Here is a 19,161-nt window from a genome sequence, read left to right as displayed (position 1 = left end):
AATATCTTTATTTGGTGTTCTGTAGTTTTCCAAGTGTAGGTCTTTTACTTCCTTGGGTAAATTTATTCCTAGGAACTTTTTTATTTATTTATTTATTTTGGTTGTTGTTGCTAGAGTAAATGGGATTTTTTGCTTAGTTTCTCTTTTTGATAGTTCATTGTTGGTGTACAAAAATGCCATCAGTTTCTGAATATTGACAATGCATCCATATACTTGGCCAAATTCACTTATTAGTCAAGTAGTTTCTTGGCGGAGCCACTAGGGTTTTCTTTTTTTTTTTTTTTTTTTTTTTAATGTTTTTTATTGATTATATTGTTACAACAGTTCCAATTTTCTCCCCCTTGTTCCCCTCCCCCCAGCACCCCCCTCCCCCAGCAATCCCCCCCAAGTCCATACCCCTGGTTTGTAAAAATTAACTATCCCCCCCGCCACTAGGGTTTTCTATGTACACTATCATGTCATCTGCAAATAAAGACAGTTTTACTTCCTCCTTCCCATTTTGGATGCCTTTCATTTTTTTCTTCTTGTCTGATCACTCTGACTAGAACTTTCAGTATTATGCTGAATAAAAGTGGTGATGTGGACAGTTTTGTCTTGTTCCTAACCTTAAGGAAATGTTTTTAGTTTTTTTTTTTTACACTTTGAATATGATGTTGGCAGTAGGTTTTTCATATGTGGCCTTTATTATGTTGAGGTATACTCCCTCTATTCCCACTTTGCTGAGTGTTTTTATCATAAATGGGTGCTGGGTTTTATCAAATAATTCTTCTGCATTTATCAATATGATCATGTGATTTTTCTTTTATCTTGTTTATGTAATGTACTACATTTATTGATTCATAAATATTGTACCATCCTTGCAACCAGGAATAAATCCCACTTGGTCATGGCTTATGACCTTTTTAATGTATTGCTGGATCTTGTCTGCTAATATTTTGTTGAGTATTTTAGCATGTATGTTCATTAAAAATATTGGCCTGTAATTTTCTTTCATTGCTGTGTCTTTACCTGGTATTGGTATTAGGATAATACTGGCCTCATAACAAGAGTTTAGGAGTCTTCCCTCTTCTTGAACTGTTTGGAATAGTTTGAGAAAGATAGGTGTTAACTCTTCTTTGAAAGTTTGGTAAAATTCTCCTGTGAAACCATTTAGTCCAGGGCTTTTGTGTGCCAGGAGTTTTTTTGATTACTGCCTCAATTTTGCATGTTGTTACCAGTCTATTCAGGCTTTCTGCTTCTTCTTGATTCAGTTAAGGAAGATTATAAATTTCTAGAAATTTATCTATGTCCCCCAGGTTGTCCAATTTCTTGGCATACAGTTAGATGTTCATCATAATTTCTTGCAAACCTTTGTATTTCTGTAGTATCAGTTATTTCTTCTTCTCTTTCATTTCTGATTTTATTTATTTGGGTCCTCTCTCTTTTTTTCTCGATGGGTCTGGTCAAAGGTTTGTCAATTTTGTTTATCTTTGCAAAGAACCATGTCCTGGATTCATTGATATTTGGATTTTTTTATTCTCTATGCCATTTAATTCTGCTCTAATCTTGGTTATTTACTTCCTTTTGCTCACTCTGGGCTTTGTTTGTTGTTGTCCCTTTAGTTCTTGTATATGTAGGATTAAGTTGTTTATTTTAGATTTTTCTATCTTCTTTAGGTTGGCTTGTAATGCTATGAACTTCTAACTCAGGACTGTCTTTGCTGGGTCCCATAGATTTTGGGCTGTTGTGTGCTCATTTTCATTTGTTTACAGGTGCTTTTTATTTCTTCTTTGATCTCATTGTTAATCCATTCATTATTTAATAACATGTTGTTCAGCCTTCACGTATCTGGATATTTTTGAGTTTTTTTCTTGATATTAGTTTCTAGTTTCAAGCCCTTGTGATCTAAGATGATCCTTGACATGATTTCAATTTTCTTGAATTTGTGGAGGTTTGTTTTGTGTCCTACCATGTGGTATATCTTTGAAAATTATCCATGTGTATTTGAGAAGAAAGTATATTTTGCTTCTTTAGGGTGAAATGTTCTGTAAATTCAATTAAGTCCATTTGATCTAGAATGTTGTTTAATGCCACAATATCCTTGTTGATTTTTGTTTGGAAGATCTATCCATTGTTGACAAAGTGGTGTTAAAATTCCCAACACTGACTGTATTGCTGTTAATCTCTTTCTTAAAGTCCTCCAAGATTTTCTTTATATATTTAGGTGCACCTATATTGGGTGCATATATGTTTACAAGGGTTATACCCTCTTGTTGGCTACTCCTTTAAGTAATATGTAGTGACCTTCTTTATATCTTGTTATGGCCTTTGTTTTGAAGTCTGTTTTGCCTGATATAAGTATTGCTACTCCAGCTCTTTTTCATGTCCATTTGTATGGAATATTTTTTTCTATACCTTCACATTCAATCTGTATATATCTTTTGTTTTGAGGTGGGTCTTTTGTAGACAGCATATATGCAGGTCATGTTTTTTATCCATTCATCTACTCTATGTCTTTTGATTGGAACATTTAATCCATTTACATTCAAGGTTATTAATGATAGGTACTTATGCATAGCCATTTTTCTCCTCTGTACCTCCCTCCCTCTTTCTTTTTATATTTAAAGCAGTTCCTTTAGCATCTCTTACAGTGCTGGTTTTGTGGAGATGTACACATTTAGCCTTTTAAAAAAAAATCTGGGAAGCTCTTTATATGTTCTTCCATTTTATATGAGAGCCTTGCTGGATAGAGTATAGTCTTGGTTGCAGGTCCTTGCTTGTTATTACTTAGAATATTTTGTGCCAGTCCCTTCTTGCTTGTAGTTTTTCTGTTGACAAATCAGCTGATAGCCTTATTGGAGCTCCGTTGTTTGTTACTAGCTGTTTCTCCCTTACTGCCTTTGATATTCTCTCTTTGTCTTTAAATTTTACCATTTTAATTGTGATGTGTCTTGGAGTGGACCTTTTTGAGTTTATCTTGACTGGGACATTCTGTGCTTCCTGAACTTGCATTACTTTTTTCTTCACCAAGTTAGGGTAGTTTTCTGCCATCATTTTTTTCAAACAGGTTTTCTAGCCCTTGCTCCTCTTCTTCTCCTTCTGGTATCCCTATTACTCAAATATTATTACACTCCATGTTGTCCCAAAGCTCCTTTAAACTATTCTCATTCATTTTAAGTCCTTTTTTTTTTTTTTTTCATTTTGTTGCTCTGATTCTACCTTGTCTTCCAACTTGATGATTTGATTTTCTGCTTCATCTATCCTGCTTTTAATTCTTCCTAGTGTACTCTTTATTTCTACCTGGTTCTTATTCATAGTTTCCATGTCCTTTTTTCATGTTGATGTAGTTCCCATTAAGTCCCTTGTATTTCTCAGTAAACTCCTTAAGCACCATATAACCATTACTTTGAACTCTCTGTCTGATAAATTGCTTGCCTCAATTTCATTTAGCTCTTTTTCTGGTGATTCCTCCTTTTTTTCATTTGTGGTTGTTTCTTTGTCTCCCCATTTTAGTTGTCTCTTTGTGTTTGTATCTCTATATTAGATTGATCTACTTTGACTCTATGTCTTGTGGAGTCTCCTTGTATGTTAGGAGTCCTATGGGATCCAGTGCTGCAGGCTCCTTGATCTCCTCCTCTTAAAGCTCTAGGAATGTCCTTTGGGGGAGGGGGGTTATGTGGGCTCTCGTGTTGTATTCAGGTCCCGATTGTTATTGGACCATCCATTGGTGGGAACTCCCTCCAGCTGGCTGACTAAGACATTCTACCCCTACTCCATCTGGTACACTCTTATATAGATTCTACCAGAGCAAAGCAAAACCACACAAAAACACCAAAACAAGCAACCCCCAAACACAATTGCAATATCACCTACAAAAGAGCAAAGAATGATAAAAATGGAAAGAGAAATGGTAGAGGAAGGGGGAAAGGAAAAAGAATATGAGAAGATCAAAAGAAAGAAAAGTGATTATCACAGGAGAAAAGGGAAGAGAACTAATACTAGCAATGAATTGAAAGAGGAAAATGGGGAGAAGGAACACAGAAATTTAAAAAGTAACAAAAATAATAAAAGGAAAGAAGAAGGGAACAATGGAGTAATCAAAGGTGAGAGTAAAATAAGACATATGAGAGAGAAAATAGAAAACCAAAAACAGAAGAAATAGAAAAAAGAAGATAAAAAATAATAAAAAGGTTATGAAAAAGAAAAATAGCAAAAATAGTGAAAAAGGAGCAAAGTGGATTTGTCTCAGCAGAGTTTGGTTCCTGCCTTCTAATTTCTCCCTTTGGATGTGGCTCTAATGTTTGAATATTGAGTAAGCCAATGTCAGATGCTGTCAACATTTGGCCCTTGGCAGCCTTTTCAAAGCTACAATCAATCCACAGCTTTTAGTTGATTCCTCCAGGCTTTGCAGCTCCCAGGATGGGTCAAGCTGCTCTGCAAAGCTGGCTTTTATCAGCACTGGGTTCAGGGGTATATCAGCAAATGTCCCATGTCACCACAGGATCCTCCTCTGCCTGTCTGTCTGCTGATCTGCTGTCAATCTCAGACTAGTTGCAAACCCAACTATTTCTGAGAAGGCTCTAGCAGAAACAGTGGGCTGTGATTCCTGGATCTCCCATGGCAGGTGCCTTTCAAACTTCGGGAAGGTGGTAGGTGTGTTCCCTCTCCCGCGAGCCACTAGCCTGAGTCTGTCTGGGATTTTCTTCCTTTACCTGGCAGGGCACTGCCCTAGTAGGCCTCAAGAGTTCAGCTTTTGGGTCTGCCAGATGATGGTAGGGTGTTTCTATGGCTCACCCGTGAATGAAAAATGCCAATCTGTTTCCCAGGAAAGTGAATGGCTTGGCTGCCTATGGGCAGTCTGTTATACACCCTGAGTCTGTTTATGTTGCTGTGTCCTCAGCAGGGGTTAAAATGCAAGATAGGATAAATTAAATAAGTAAATAAATACGAAAACAAAAACAAACGAACAAAAAAACCCATCAAGACTGAGCCAAATGAAAGTAGAACAAAAAAAGTACAAGGAGGAGTGAACAGGATTCCAGAGGATTGGGGACGCAGTATATCACAGGGCACGGTACCTGATTTTCCCCTGGGAAGGGCTAGCACTTCTCAAGAAAGATGGCTTCTGTGGACCCCCTGTATATCCGGGCCCCGAAAAACTCCACAGCCACTCTCCCAAGTCTCTCCTCAATGCTTCCCACTCCAGATTCTACTCAAGCACCTCAAGTCCAAACCGCCCTCCCTTCGCTGGGGACCAAGGTGAGCCGCTATCAGCACAAACCCCATGCTTTTCCCCTTTATGGGGAAAAAAAGGTTGGTAAGTTTATCTCCAGTGGTTTTTGTCTCTCCACAGCAGAGAAAGACTCTGTGGCCTTTCACCGCTGTTTTTGCTTTGTGATGGGCTGATCCCAGCACTGGCTCTTCGCTTGGGAGTCCAGTCTGTGGTGCGGGCTTCTCTCCTGTCAAGGCGGAAGGTCTTATAGCTGCGCTGCCTCCTTAGCGGCCACCTGTGTGAGGGGGCGGGCCGCTATAAGACGTCCCAGCCCCTTTTACAGGTATATGGGTGGGTTTTTGTCTGTTCTTGGTTAAAATTATTTTTCAGGCAGCCTTTAGTTTGACTTGTATAATTGTTCTTCTCTTTAATTTTATTTCCAACCTGGTCTTGGGAGGTTGTGGAAGATCTATCCTTCTACTCTGCCGCCATCTTGGAGCACCCCTAAGAGGTTATTTTGATTCCCTCTCTTTCACCCTTGTGGTTTAAATCATTGATACTCAAAATATGGTCCTTAACCCCAAAATATTGGTGTGACACCACCTGGAAGATTGTTAGAATCTGACACTGCCTGAGGCCTTCTAAATCTATACTTCAACAAGATTCCATGTAAATACATTAAAATTTGAGAAGCAGAGGGTGGCATTCCTAGGTATTCCCACAATTCTTTGTGTGTATCTGTATCACAGCATTTATTATAGACTATTTACAACTCTGTGTACTTGTCTAAATCCCTGAATTAGACTGTGAGACTGTTAAAGGCAAGTTCCAAGCTTTTTGTTGTTATTGTTCTATAGCCATTGCACCTGGTACGGAATAGATACCTCAAAAATGTTTGTTATATAAATGAGAAAATAAGCAAAAATAAATGAAAAGTAAATGCAAAATTTAGTTTATTACTTTTTATAGTAATTCAACTATATGGCAATGTCAGTAATATTAATTACAAATGACATATAAAGTAACTTTTAGAAAGTTATTTTGAAAAACCACTGTGTTTGAGTGTATACATATCCTAGAAACACATTACAAAATATTTTTGATCCTCACTAAATAGTACATAAATCCAGGACTATATCTAGAGCCTCTTATAATGTTTGCCCTCACTTTTAAAATGCCTCCCACTGAAATTATCATGTAATACCACTCGTTTGGGCACAAGCCAGCAATCACAAAGAAAGAAAAAAATTACTTTTAGATTTCTATTCTTTTCCTGATGACACACAAATTGTGCTACTGTTTATCTTTAAGACTGCAGCTGCTGCTGGCTCTGCATCACTATTTACTATAATTACTGCCTTCAGAGTTCATTCTGACCCATATCCCATTATAGGATATGCCCAGGCCAGATGAGCAATTTCAGAAATTAGCAGCACTCATGGATGTTTGCCAAATTGTGGCAGTAGAAATCTGTTTTTCTAATAACATGAAAATTCTTTAGTATACATTTACCCTTCAACAAAAATTCTCACCTGGCTGTTTCTCGCCACTCAGCATCCTCACCTTCACGCCAGCAAATCTCATCCAGTTCTGTGAAAAGGTCATGAGGAATGTGCTCCTCATCATCATCCTCAGTTCCAAGAATGAACTGTACCCGCTGTGATGGGGTGTCTATGGAAAATCAGAGAATAATTTACAAAAAAAATCCCTTGTGATTTTTCTTTGTAGTCATACCCAAGTCCTCCCTCCAAACCCTAGAAATAACTAATCTAGTCTCCACTACTTATAATTTTTCCTTTTCCAAAATGTCATATAAATAGAAAAATATGATATATAACCTTTTGTGACTGTCCTTATTTACTTAGTATAATGCCCTTGAGATTTTGAAATTTATCCATGTCACTGAGTAGATTAGTAGTTCATTCTTTTCACTGTTGAGGAATAGTTCATCATAAAAATGTACAGTTTGCTTATCCATCCACTTGTTGAAGGATATTTAGGTTGTTTCCAGTTTGGGGCAATTACAAATAGAACTACTATAAGTATTCTGTGGGTTTTTCAGTTAAACATAAGTCTTTATATCTCTAGGGTAAGTACGTAGGAGTAGGGTTGCTAGGTTATATGTTCTTTCTCTTTGTTTTTCTTTTTCGCTCAATCCCTCCAACCCCCATCCCTACCCCACCCCCAAGCTGTCAGCCTGCTCTTTATCTATGATCTATCTTAATTTTGCTTTGTTAGTTCAGTTTGTATACATAATTATTTGTGGTGGAACCCTACCCCTGCTTAACTCACTTAGCTTTATTTTCTGCCACTCCATTCTTTATTTCCATTCCTGGTATATTAGCCTTCTTTCAGATATTTAAAAACACCATGCTTTTTCTTGTTTTAGGGTCACTGCATACACAGTTTCCTCTCCTGTATATCTTTCATTGTCTAATTCAATGTGATATACTTGGGCAAGCCTACCTAACCAGCCTTGCAAAATACACACACAAACAAACATATAAGAAAATTCATATACAAACAATTAAATCAGGCATCTGTTATCCTAATTCATACCACTCAATACTGCTCTCTTTGTTACACATACCTCAACTGTAATTTAAATTTTCATGTGAAATCATAACAATATATAGTAAATAGAAGATATATCCAGCTTCCAGAATTAGTCTTTTGGAAGGAGGTAGGGTCAAGTCCCAAGAGAGGAAATTATACATGCAAAATTATTTTTCAAACTATAAATTATATAAATATTGATGATAATGCTGGTGCCAGTGGGGATAGTAATAATGATAATATAGGTCCCTCAAAACAGAGAGATTTAGTGTTTGATGCCCATAACTATACACAGTGATAGAGACAAGGAGCACACTGAAGGCATTTAAGATGTAGCTGGACATATATAGTATCATTATACCTTGCCTTATAAAAAGGTGAGTAAAAAGAAAAATTTGGAGTCTATAAACATACTGCAAGCCAATGGAAAGTCAAAAATCTAGATGGTTCAAAGGAAGATCATACCTCTGAAAATTACCTACATCTGGATTGAAAGAAAATGTCCAATATTTGTGGGGATCCTCACTAGACTATAAAAACATAGACTCTACCAAGTAGAAGAACAAATCTTATTAGAAAAGAACAGAAGAAAATGTAAAGAAAATAGAATGAGATTAAAAAAATTTAAGGAAACTAAAAATGCAAGAGCAAAATCAAAATCCCTAATAAAAGTAGTAAGATGCAGAACTGATGCTGCAGATCATCAAAACAATATTATGAGAATAATTTTAAGCTACAAAGGAAAAGGACAAGAGCAGATAGCATAAATCCAGCATGTAGATAATTAATTCACAAATAAGAGACCAAAGTAAATGAAACAGAATCAGATAAAATAGAAAAATGTTTTCTAAGTGAAAAAGTATCAGGGTATACAGGTATGAAAAGGTTTTTTAATATATCTGCCATTAAGCCTATCTTAGCAAATTTTCTTGGAAGGACACAGAAAAAATGTCTATAATCACTCAAGCTTCAAAGAAAAACTCTAAAAATGAAAAAATGAAGACTACAGACTTCTCCTCAACAATTAGCAAAACAGTTATTGAATAAGGCAATATCTATATGAGAATACAAGTAAAATTATCACCCCAAACTTCAAATGCCATTAACTTACTTCATATAAGAATATAGCTGAATGGGGGAATGTGGGTTTGAGGGAAGTGGGGAACTGTTTAAAATAGAAAAGACTCTATCAGGCTTAAAAGATTATGAGAATAATCCAGTTGAGAGGAAGAGGTCATTTAGACTATAAATTGTATAACTTCTCAGGTGAGAAAACAGGAAATAAACATAATCGAAAAAGAAAACTCCTTTATTGTATTAAAAGGGAAAAAAAAAAAAAGGGATAGTTGCAGGGGTAAACTTACAGGCCTGGACATTTAATAGGAGGGAAGTTGAGTGAGTTCTTTCTGAGGATGTACTTTCCTTCTGAAGTACAAAGCATCTGCTAAGTGATGGTGAAAAGGGGCATGTGAGAGAATAGTAAAGAAGACTGAAAAATATTTTTTTTCAAAACTCAAAGAAATGCAATGGAATTGGGAAGAGGTGTTGGAGCTCCACTTAAATCATGAGTTTAAATAGTTACAATCCACCCTGTTTAATGACTATGTCCTGCAGAGAGCATGCCTATTTGGGGAGGAAGGGAGAAAGCAGACATGGAGGAAACCCAACATAAAATTTAAACTGGGGGCAAAGTTATGAATAAAAGTATAACAGGGGACCTAAGATATTTAGAATATTAGAAGAAGTATTACTAAAATTACAGGCTATGAAATCAGAGTAGAATAAGAAAATATATAAAGATTATTACATGAATAGAAAAATAAGTAGATCAAGCGAATAAGAGAAGCCATACTCAGAGAGCAGGGTGAGTGCATTAGTGAATTTTAGAGGTGGTGTAACTATGGATGAGTAGGTGAGTTGGGTGCAGTGAAGAAGGTCATAGGAGATGGGAAGGTCAAGGACTAAAAACTTGGTTCTTGCTTATGTCATGTATGCAGGCTCTCATGGCTCTCAGGAATTGTTAACAACTACCATATCACTGTATGTTGATATTCTGTGCCTATTTTCAAAGGAAGAGCATTCAAAATAGTAGAAATGTTTACATCCTAAGAATGACCTTTGGGTAGAATAGCAATAGTATAAGTGGGAACTTGGTAAAGCATTTCCCCCTGGACTTTCAAACTACTTAGAGCAATGACTATTATTTGTATAAATAATCAAAAGTTTGTACAACTAAGTTTTACTATGTAAGTATATTTCCTCAATCACAAATCCAAGATAATTCTCACCTTCACAAAGCAGATGCACAAGAGAAAAATAAAGATCAAGCTTCCTCATTCCCTCCTCTCCAATCTGTCCAACACAACATATTTTAGAAAAGTATAAACAATGTTATAACTATGAGGTGTACTGTTAATTTGAATTGTACAAACAAGTACAATATTATTACAGTCACCAATGTAATAAAAACAAATCGATTCTTACCAAAAAAAGGTGACTCCCTTCCATCTTCTAATCCCGAATCTCTCTCTCTGTCTCTCTTCCTGTGTTTATGACCACGATGCCTGTGACGTCGATGGCTTTTTCTTCCTCCCAGGGGCACATGAACTCCAATAAATAGTGTCCGATGACCTTAATCAGAAGCAATAGCACAAATTAAACTCTAAATTATTCCAGATCACAGAAGATGATGATTTACATGTTAATAGAAACTCAATTGAATTCAATCCAGCACATAGTTTTTGTGTTAATGATATGTGTAAATCTTAGGGCTTGGTATTCCATTTTGATACTATATCTATTTAATATACCACAGGTCATCACAAACATTTACAATACTAATTAGTTGGTTATATATTTTGTAATCACCATTAACTGTCTTAATCTTTGTGTCTATTTCCCACAATTTATAACTATACTATTCTCATTTAAAATTTTCATTCTATTTTCTACTTACCCTCAGCTACCCAGTTATCTCATCAGTTCCCTTTACTTCACAGTTAAGTTTGTTAAACAATTAGTCTGTAATAAACCAGGTTTCACCAAAGTCCCTAGTAATGCCAAGTCCTGTGGAGTTTTTTTGGCTCTACTGTTCCCATCTGTGACACTTGATATCATTGGCCACTTTCTTCTCTATGACAACTTTCTCTTGGCCCTCCTTCCCTCTTCCTTTGCTTTATTTTTATCAGTTTCCTTTGGTGGTTCTTCTTCCATTTACCCATTCAAGGTTGGGATCCCCGGGACTCTATCCTTGACCTCATGATTTCAACTAACACCTAGGTAGGTAGATAGGTGGCTGGATAAGTAGATAAATAGATGATCACATGTATTTTCTTTTTGCAGGCTCTGAGACCTGTATCTTGACACTTGAATCTCTCTCAGACTAAATACATCCTTCCCAAAGACATGTCAATCTCAACATGTCCATGGAATGCATCCTCTTCTTTGTTCCCCAAGTAGTAACTATCATCTATCTCAGTAAATGCAACATTTATCCAGTCATCTCAAAGCCCATCCAATTTATCACTAGTTTCTCCTTTACCTCTCTTGAATCCATCCCCTATTCAGTATCCCTAGTGCTACTATCTTAGTTTTGACCTTCATCATCTCTCACAAGGACCATTAGAACATACTCCTTAGCATTTTTTTTTCTAACTCCAATCTTGTCCCACTTAATCTATCCTGTTTACTTATATTTTCTTTTTTCTTCAAAAATGAAAATCTCGCTCTATTACTCTCCTGCTTTAAACTCATTGATTGCTCCCTGCAGCCTATAGGACAAAAACTGTACTACTCTACAAAGCCAACCAACATCTGACCTCTGCCTATTTCTCTGGCCAGGCTTCTAAATACACTCTGCCACAGACACTATAAAGTAGTGTTTGCCCCTTTATTCCAGAATTTTCCAGATGTTCTCAAGTCTCTCTGCTTTTACTTAATGCTGCTCTTATTCTTCCTACTGTCTGAAACATCTTTGTCTCTCCTGACTATCGAATGAATACTTCCTTCTCTCCAAAGTATCAGTTCAAAGATTTAAAATTTTTTCCACACCCCCTCACTCCAAATATAGTTGACCACTTTTTCTCCTTAATCACATACTCTACAACACAATGACTCTTATTTGTAATTATTTACTTACAAGTAGTTTTTCTCTTATGAATCTTCTCTAGGGAAGGCCCATGTATTTACTCGCTTTCTATCTTTGGCACCTGACACAGTGCCTAGCATAGAGCAAATACCTAACAAATGTTTACTGATACGATGAACAATTTATTAAGTGGTGTTATGCTAGGTATCAGGGATACAAATATAAATAAGACATTATTTTATTCTTACATATCAGCAGATTTCAGCTTTCCAAACTCATATAAAAAATGTGATATATTGCCCTGGGTAATCCCTGGACATATGTATCAGAATCAGTGAGGAAAAGATGAAATCCCCTCACCCAGACAGTTGACACAATCACAATGTTTGACATCATTATTTTAACAGAAATTGAATAACCTAAAATATATAAAGAAAAACTTGAAAGAAAAATAACTTATAGCATCTTAGGAAGCTCAAGAGGGAAAATTTACCCTACCAGATATGAATACTTAAAATAATTTACAAACTTGGGCATCTTAAACATTAGTAATTTCAAATTACTTGGATCATCACTACATTGTATTCCTCTACTCTAATAAATTGAAGGTTATCAATCAGGGAGAAAGTATAGAGCAAGAAAGAGAATTCAGATGGAGCCTGGCATAAAATTAGCTCTTAAGAATCAGAAAAAGAGAAAGCAAAAGCTTAAAAACAATCAAAAGATGAAATCATGAACTTCCAATTAAACATGTGAGATTACATACTTGCTTTTTATCTCTACTTTATCTGGAAACTGTCTTTTTAATTTCAAGTAAGAAAACAATATCTTAAAAATAATGTAAATGATTAATAAATGTTATCACATTAAAATCAGGAAATTTATTACAAGAGAGTGGGGGGAGCCACAAAGCATGAAATCTGTAAATCCTAAGAAAAAGATGAAAACTCAACGGGAAAATAGGCAAGGAAAAAACCTCTTGAACAGGCACATAATGAAAGAGAAGATCTAAATGGTTAATAAATATAGAGAATGGTGTTCAACTCCATTTATTCTCAGGGCAATAAATATTCAAACCAAAATGAAATATCTCCATATTCTTACAACCTTGGCAAAAATTGAAATGGTTGACAATTCTATGTCCTGGGATGATGCAGAGCAGTTTCTCCTATAACACTAGTAGAGTATACTCCCAGAAGATCTACACTGAAACAGTATGACATTTTCCATACTTTACTACATAGCAGTTTCTCTGGACCCTAAGAAACTCATGCAGATGTGTGTGTATGTGTATGAATGCCTAAAGAAGCACTGTTTGTAAAGACAAAACACTCAAAACAACCCAAAAGTCCATTAATAGTATAAATAAGTAGGGTGTATTCAAACAATGGGTCATATACAATAGTAATTTTAAAAACTACAGATATGCACAGCAACATAGATGAATCTCACAAACATTAGTGAGTTCCCTTTATTAAGTGTTAGAAATAGGAAAACTATTCCAGGATGTATACACAGAAAAATATCAATATAAAAGTCAGAATAATTGTTACCTCTGGCATAAAGGAGAGTAGGTGTTATGATTGGGGGAAATCACATGAGCAACTTCTGCAGTGCTAGAAATGTTCTATTTCTTGATATAAGTCTTTTCTTTACAAATATTTATTAAGCTTTATACATAAGCTTTCTCCACTTTCCTGTATGTATGCTTCATTTCACAATTTTAAAAAACTTAAAAAGAAGCCAAAAAAGAATTTCAAGAAGGGAGCAGATACCAGTTTATATACTGTTTTATAAAGGAGTCAAACAAGATTAAGACTAAAAATTATCCATTACAGTGGAAAATTAATGTTTATCTGTAACCTTCTTGACAGCATTTTGAGTGGGTGAGGAAATAAGTAAAAACTCAGGAAGTTTAGACAGTGAATATTTCCTAGAGTTGTAAATAAAGACTTTACAGAGAGGTGGTACTTAAGCTAAACCTTAAAGATTGCTACGGTTTCTAACAGTTATGGATTAAAATAACCATTCCCAGGCAGACAAAGATAAGGGGCATCCGGAAATTCGCTGGCAAGTCCAAAGGGCCTTGTTGGCTGGGTACAGTGAATGTTGCCCTTGTTTGTGGAATGTGAATCTGGTGGGCAATTGCCAGAAGTAACATTCTAAGAAGTTGCCAAGTCAAGGCTAAAATAAACAATCTGAAACTATATCCAAACAAAATCGGATAAGAAGAGGATGCCAAGAAACACAGCTGAACTGATGTCTTGAAAATATTAAATGCAAAGACCAGGCTGAAGAAATTTTCTGAGGCAGAATTTTGCAGAGCTAATTAAAAAGTCAATACACATTTGGGTAAATAACTATGAGTGTAATTAATGGATTATATGATAAACTGTATTTATCTTTGTTAGAAACTGCAGACTGTCTTCCAAAATGGCTGTACCATTTTTCATTCTAACCAACAATGAATGAGAATTCCTGTTGTACCACATCCTTGCTAGCATTTAATGTTGTCAGTATTTTGAATTTTAGCCATTCTAATAGGTGTATATTGATAAACTTATTGTTTTAATTTGCAATTCCTTAATGACATATGATGTTGAGCATCCTTTCATATGCTTATTTACCATCTGTATATCTTCTCGGGTGAGATGTCCTTTCAGATCTTTTTCTATTTTGTAATTGGATTGTTTATTTCCTTATTGTTTAATTTTAACAGTTCTTTGTATATTTTATTGATTGTTAAATTATTTTTTAAATCAATTTTACTTTTTATTTTATTATTTTTCTTTATTATCTTTGTATATTTTAGATAACAGTCCTTTATCAGATGCATCCTTTGCAAGTATATTCTCCCAGTCTATGGTTTGTATTTCCCTTCTTATAACAGTGTCTTTCACAAAGTAGAAGTTTTAATTTTAAAGAAGTCCAATTTATCAATTTTTCTTTCATGGATTGTACTTTTATGTTGTATGTAAAAAGTCATCACCAAATTCAAAGTCACCTAGATTTTGTCCTCTGTTATCTTCTACAAGTTGTATAATTTTTGTTTTTATATTTAGCTCTATGATCCATTTTGAGTTAATTATTGTAAAAGGTGTAAGAGCTGTCTAGATTCTAATCTCAATACCTAATTCACTTATCAGGCATTTGCCCCAGTGAGTTGAAAACAACTGTCCACACGAAACCCTGCACAAAACTGTTTATATCTGTTTTATTCATAATTGTCAAAAATGGGAAGCAACCAAGATGTCCTTTAATAACTGAATGAATGATGGAGCATTATTCAATAATAAAAAGAAAGGAGCTAGCAACCACAAAAATACAGAGAAAACCAAACTACATATTGCTAAGTGACAGAAGCCAGTGAAAAAGCCATATGCTATGGGATTGCAATTATATAACGTTCTGGAAAAGGTAAAACTATAAAGACAGTTTAAAATATAGGAGTTTTCCAGGGATTCAGTGGGAGGGGTTAGGGATGAATAGGTGGAACACAAGGAATTTTTAGAGAAGTGACACTATCCTGCATAGTATTGCAATGGTGAAAACAAAGAATAAACACCACTGTAAACTGTGGGCTTTAGTTAATAATAACCTATTAATATTGGTTCATCAATTATAAGAAATGTACCTCACTGATACAAGATATTAATAATAGGGGAAATTGTGCAGGGAGGGGCAGAACTCTCTGTACTTTCTGCACAATCTCTGCAAACCTAATACTGCTTTTAAAAATAAAGTATTTTAATTTAAAAAAGTCAAGACTCATAGCTACTCATAGCACCGAGTAACTATACGGAAATTTATTTTATGAGAAAGCAAAACCATACCCAAATAAGGGAATATTTGTGCCAGTGAGGAAATTACACATAAAGGGGGAGGGGGCCAGTGCTGTGTTCTGTGTTCTTATGGTCATATATCTTAGGAAAACTTATGAATTTAAGATACATTCATGATGGGGAGCACTGAGTGTGGACAGTTTGGGAAACTAAAAGGAAACAGACTTGGAGCTATATTTAGGTTGGTTTAAGTGAAACATATTTATGTGATTCAGTGACTTCCATGTTTGAGTAACTTATTGTTACCTATTCTGGAGGAGGAGTGGCTACCATACTCCTGGTGCCAATTGAGCCAAACTCACCTAACATTGTGACACAAAGGTTCAAGGAGAAAGTGGTTTCACAATGTGCAGAGGCATCACAATCTACAAGAATGTGGGCAGTGGAGAAGAAGCAAGGTTTCAATTGTACAGAGACAGAGTTAGTCTCTGGAAAAGTCTTCCTAATCTTACAGGTTCATATATGCAAGAAGCTTGATAGATGTTTTCTTAAGATTTAAGACCACCTTCTAATTTTTCATGAAATTGTAAATAAGTTGTAAAGATAAAAGAAATCTTTCTGGACTTAATGAATAAAAATAAATTTTAATTAATCATGATAAAGACTAGATTAATTTTCTATATTCTCAACAGAAAACAGTATTTTAAATGTTTGATATTAGAGGTCAAAAATATAGGAGAAAAAGTATTACAGAGGTATGTCAGGCAGTTAATTAAAAATATCATGTTATTTCTCCAAATGTTATAATTTTGTGCTTTTATGTTTTCAAGTAATTGTTTAAATTTTTCTCATTCTAAATAAATATTCACCTTTGTATCTAATTTATATTCAAATTTTGAGTTCTTTTCCTCAGAGGACCTTCAAAATCACATAACCTTCAGGGCCCACAAAACCTACATCTGCCTGTTATGCCAGCTCCATGTGAGTGGCCCCCAATTTTGTAGCTCTGACACAAGCCTTTCTTCCACACTCCAGCATGACATATCCAACTGCTTACCTGACACAACCACAGCATGTCCAAAAGACACAAAATCAACATGTTCAGGACTGAACTCCTAATCTGCTCCCATCTTCACCCCCTGCAAAAAACTGCTCCCCAACAATCTTGTCCATCTCAGTTGATGACAAAACATTTTTCTAGTTGTTCAAACCAAAACCTTGGAATCATTAGACTGCTCTCTCCCCACAACGAATCAATCAGGAAATCTGTTGGGACAACTCTCAAAATACATCCAAGAATTATTTCACTTATTATTTCACTTCACCACTCTGGTCAGGGCCACTTCGCACCCAGCCTGCATTGTTGCAATAGCCTCCTAACACATCTTCTTAATTCAATCTTTAGCCCCTGCAGTCTGTTCTAACACACAGCAGCAAGTGTAGTCCCCTTAAAATGCAAGTTCAATCACATCATTCCTCAACTAAACCTTCTTATGTCACTCCATTTCACTCAGAGAAAAAGCCAAGGTTTTTTTAATGCTTTGCAAGGCCCTCTGTGATCTGCACACCCCATTCCTGTAACTCAGATATCCTTTCCTGATGATATCCCCCTTGCTCCCCCTCACTCCTGCCATCAGGCTTCCTTACGGTGCTCACTGCCACATGGGAACTTCCCACTGTCTTTTAAAATATATTCCAACTATCTAAAATAGTGCTTGACAGTTCTTGGTGCTCAATAAATTTTTACTGAGTATATAAATAGAGATGATATTTTAAGTAAAATTATAAATAACAGGCATAATAATGCATTATGCTAGTAAGCACATTATTAAAATTAAGAATGGAAGCAAAGCTAATGGCCACAAATTTCATTACAACAGTATTGAAACTACCACATTTATGGTTGCAATGACATAGAGAAAATATTTTCACGTTTCTGCATGATTAAAGATATCTAAAGCAAAGAACAGTGGAATCTGGGTTCAAGGATAAGCTTCGGAAGTTAAAGGTTCACTGAACAGAGATCTTCAAAGAGATATAGGTACATCTCCCAGATTTACGTGTTTACATTTCAAAGATAATGAAGCCCCAGAGCTACTAGTTTATATTCCAAAGGCTTTAAGCTGGGGGCCTTCCTCCTTTTTTCCTATGATTTATTTGTAAGGGAGAGAAGATTCCTCTCTCAGGAAAGAGGACAGCTATATAGCAATTCCTATATAAATTCCCAGATTTATAATCTTAGGGCTCCCTTCCTGTGTGTATAACCATTGGCTCTCATCACCCACCCTGAAGGGGGAAAATGGGGCATGGAGACCAGTGTGGTTATTGCTATAAGTAATAATAATAGTCTGTGCCTGATGCAAAAACCTCATGTTTGCTTTTAGGACAAAATTAATATAGATATTAAAAACTTATCAATGAGCTTAGCGGGTTTCAACAAATATGTGAGATAATGCAATAGACAAAATATATTAAACATGAGGCCTATAATACAGAAGATACTAATATTTGTTAGTTCCCTTTCCTCTTCATTGTCCTTACTTTCAGTGCCTTAAAGGAATACAAAGGCAAAATAAAATATTCCTGTCCTATTTCATTGTCTTCCTGCTCCTTTCTATATTGACAACTTTTTAAATCCCAACTGTGATAACCTGGAACTAGCAAATGAGCTCTGATCCTGTGGAAAACTGTATTTAAATAAATAACATTTCCATGTTAATATCACCATAAATTTTTCCTATAATGTTATATCCAAAATTGAATTTTAATTCTCATAGATATTCAAGAAACTCAGCAATAAATGTCATTACAGTATTACCTCACTTACCACAGGTATTACATTTTAGATCCCCCCGTGATAAGTGAAAATCCACGAAGTAGGAACCTTACCTTTATTTTAGTATTTATATATATTTTAAGGCTTTATAAACCCTTCCCACACACTTATAAACCATTCCCAGTCCCTTATTAACCTTTCCCACTCCCTTATTAACCTTTTCCACTCTTTTATAAACACTACTTATGTTCTTAAACATATTCTACACTCTTAAACCTATGTAACTTTAACAACATACATATGCAGTACTACAAAATCCTGCAATATAGAAAAAAATGATAAATAATTAAATATAATATTTTTAAAAATCCCACAATACAGCAAGGCCACGATAAGTAAACCGCAATATAGAGAGGGACTACTGTATTCTGAAATGATTTGGCATTTATTGAACCTAATCTAAATTATTTTTCAAGGTTATATAGGAATAATTTTTATTTTATGATAAAGGCCAAAATTTTTAAAAGGGAATCCTTTCAAATGAGTATTTTTTTAATTAGTCAAAATAGTCAACAAATTAACTTAATAACATGTTAAAAACACCAAAAGTAATAAAAATATAGATTATTGAGATATGAATTAATTTTGAAAATTTTAGGAAGAATGGAACAATAATACCAAGAGAAAAGTTGTTTTTGAGATAAGCACAGAACACTAAAATTTATTCAGAATTTACCTGTATGTAGATTGAGGGAAAATACAATTTTCC

The 19,161-nt window shown here is 35.1% G+C and overlaps 1 protein-coding gene across 1 annotated transcript in view; it reads right to left on the bottom strand.

Moving 5' to 3' along the window:
• The window catches only part of SLC4A10 (solute carrier family 4 member 10), a 278,985-nt gene that overhangs the window by 145,900 nt on the left and 113,924 nt on the right, over positions 1–19,161 (bottom strand). Inside the window, exons 3-4 of the mRNA XM_090280326.1 lie at positions 10,232–10,378; positions 6,724–6,862 (exon numbers count right to left, since the gene is read on the bottom strand). Coding sequence (XP_090136452.1) covers positions 6,724–6,862; positions 10,232–10,378 — 286 coding nt within the window. The remainder of the gene's footprint in view (positions 1–6,723; positions 6,863–10,231; positions 10,379–19,161) is intronic.

This window comes from Furipterus horrens, unplaced genomic scaffold (assembly GCF_987537825.1).
Source record: "Furipterus horrens unplaced genomic scaffold, mFurHor1.1.pri manual_scaffold_1, whole genome shotgun sequence".
NCBI lineage: Eukaryota > Metazoa > Chordata > Mammalia > Chiroptera > Furipteridae > Furipterus > Furipterus horrens.
This window is presented reverse-complemented; position numbering and strand designations above follow the sequence as displayed.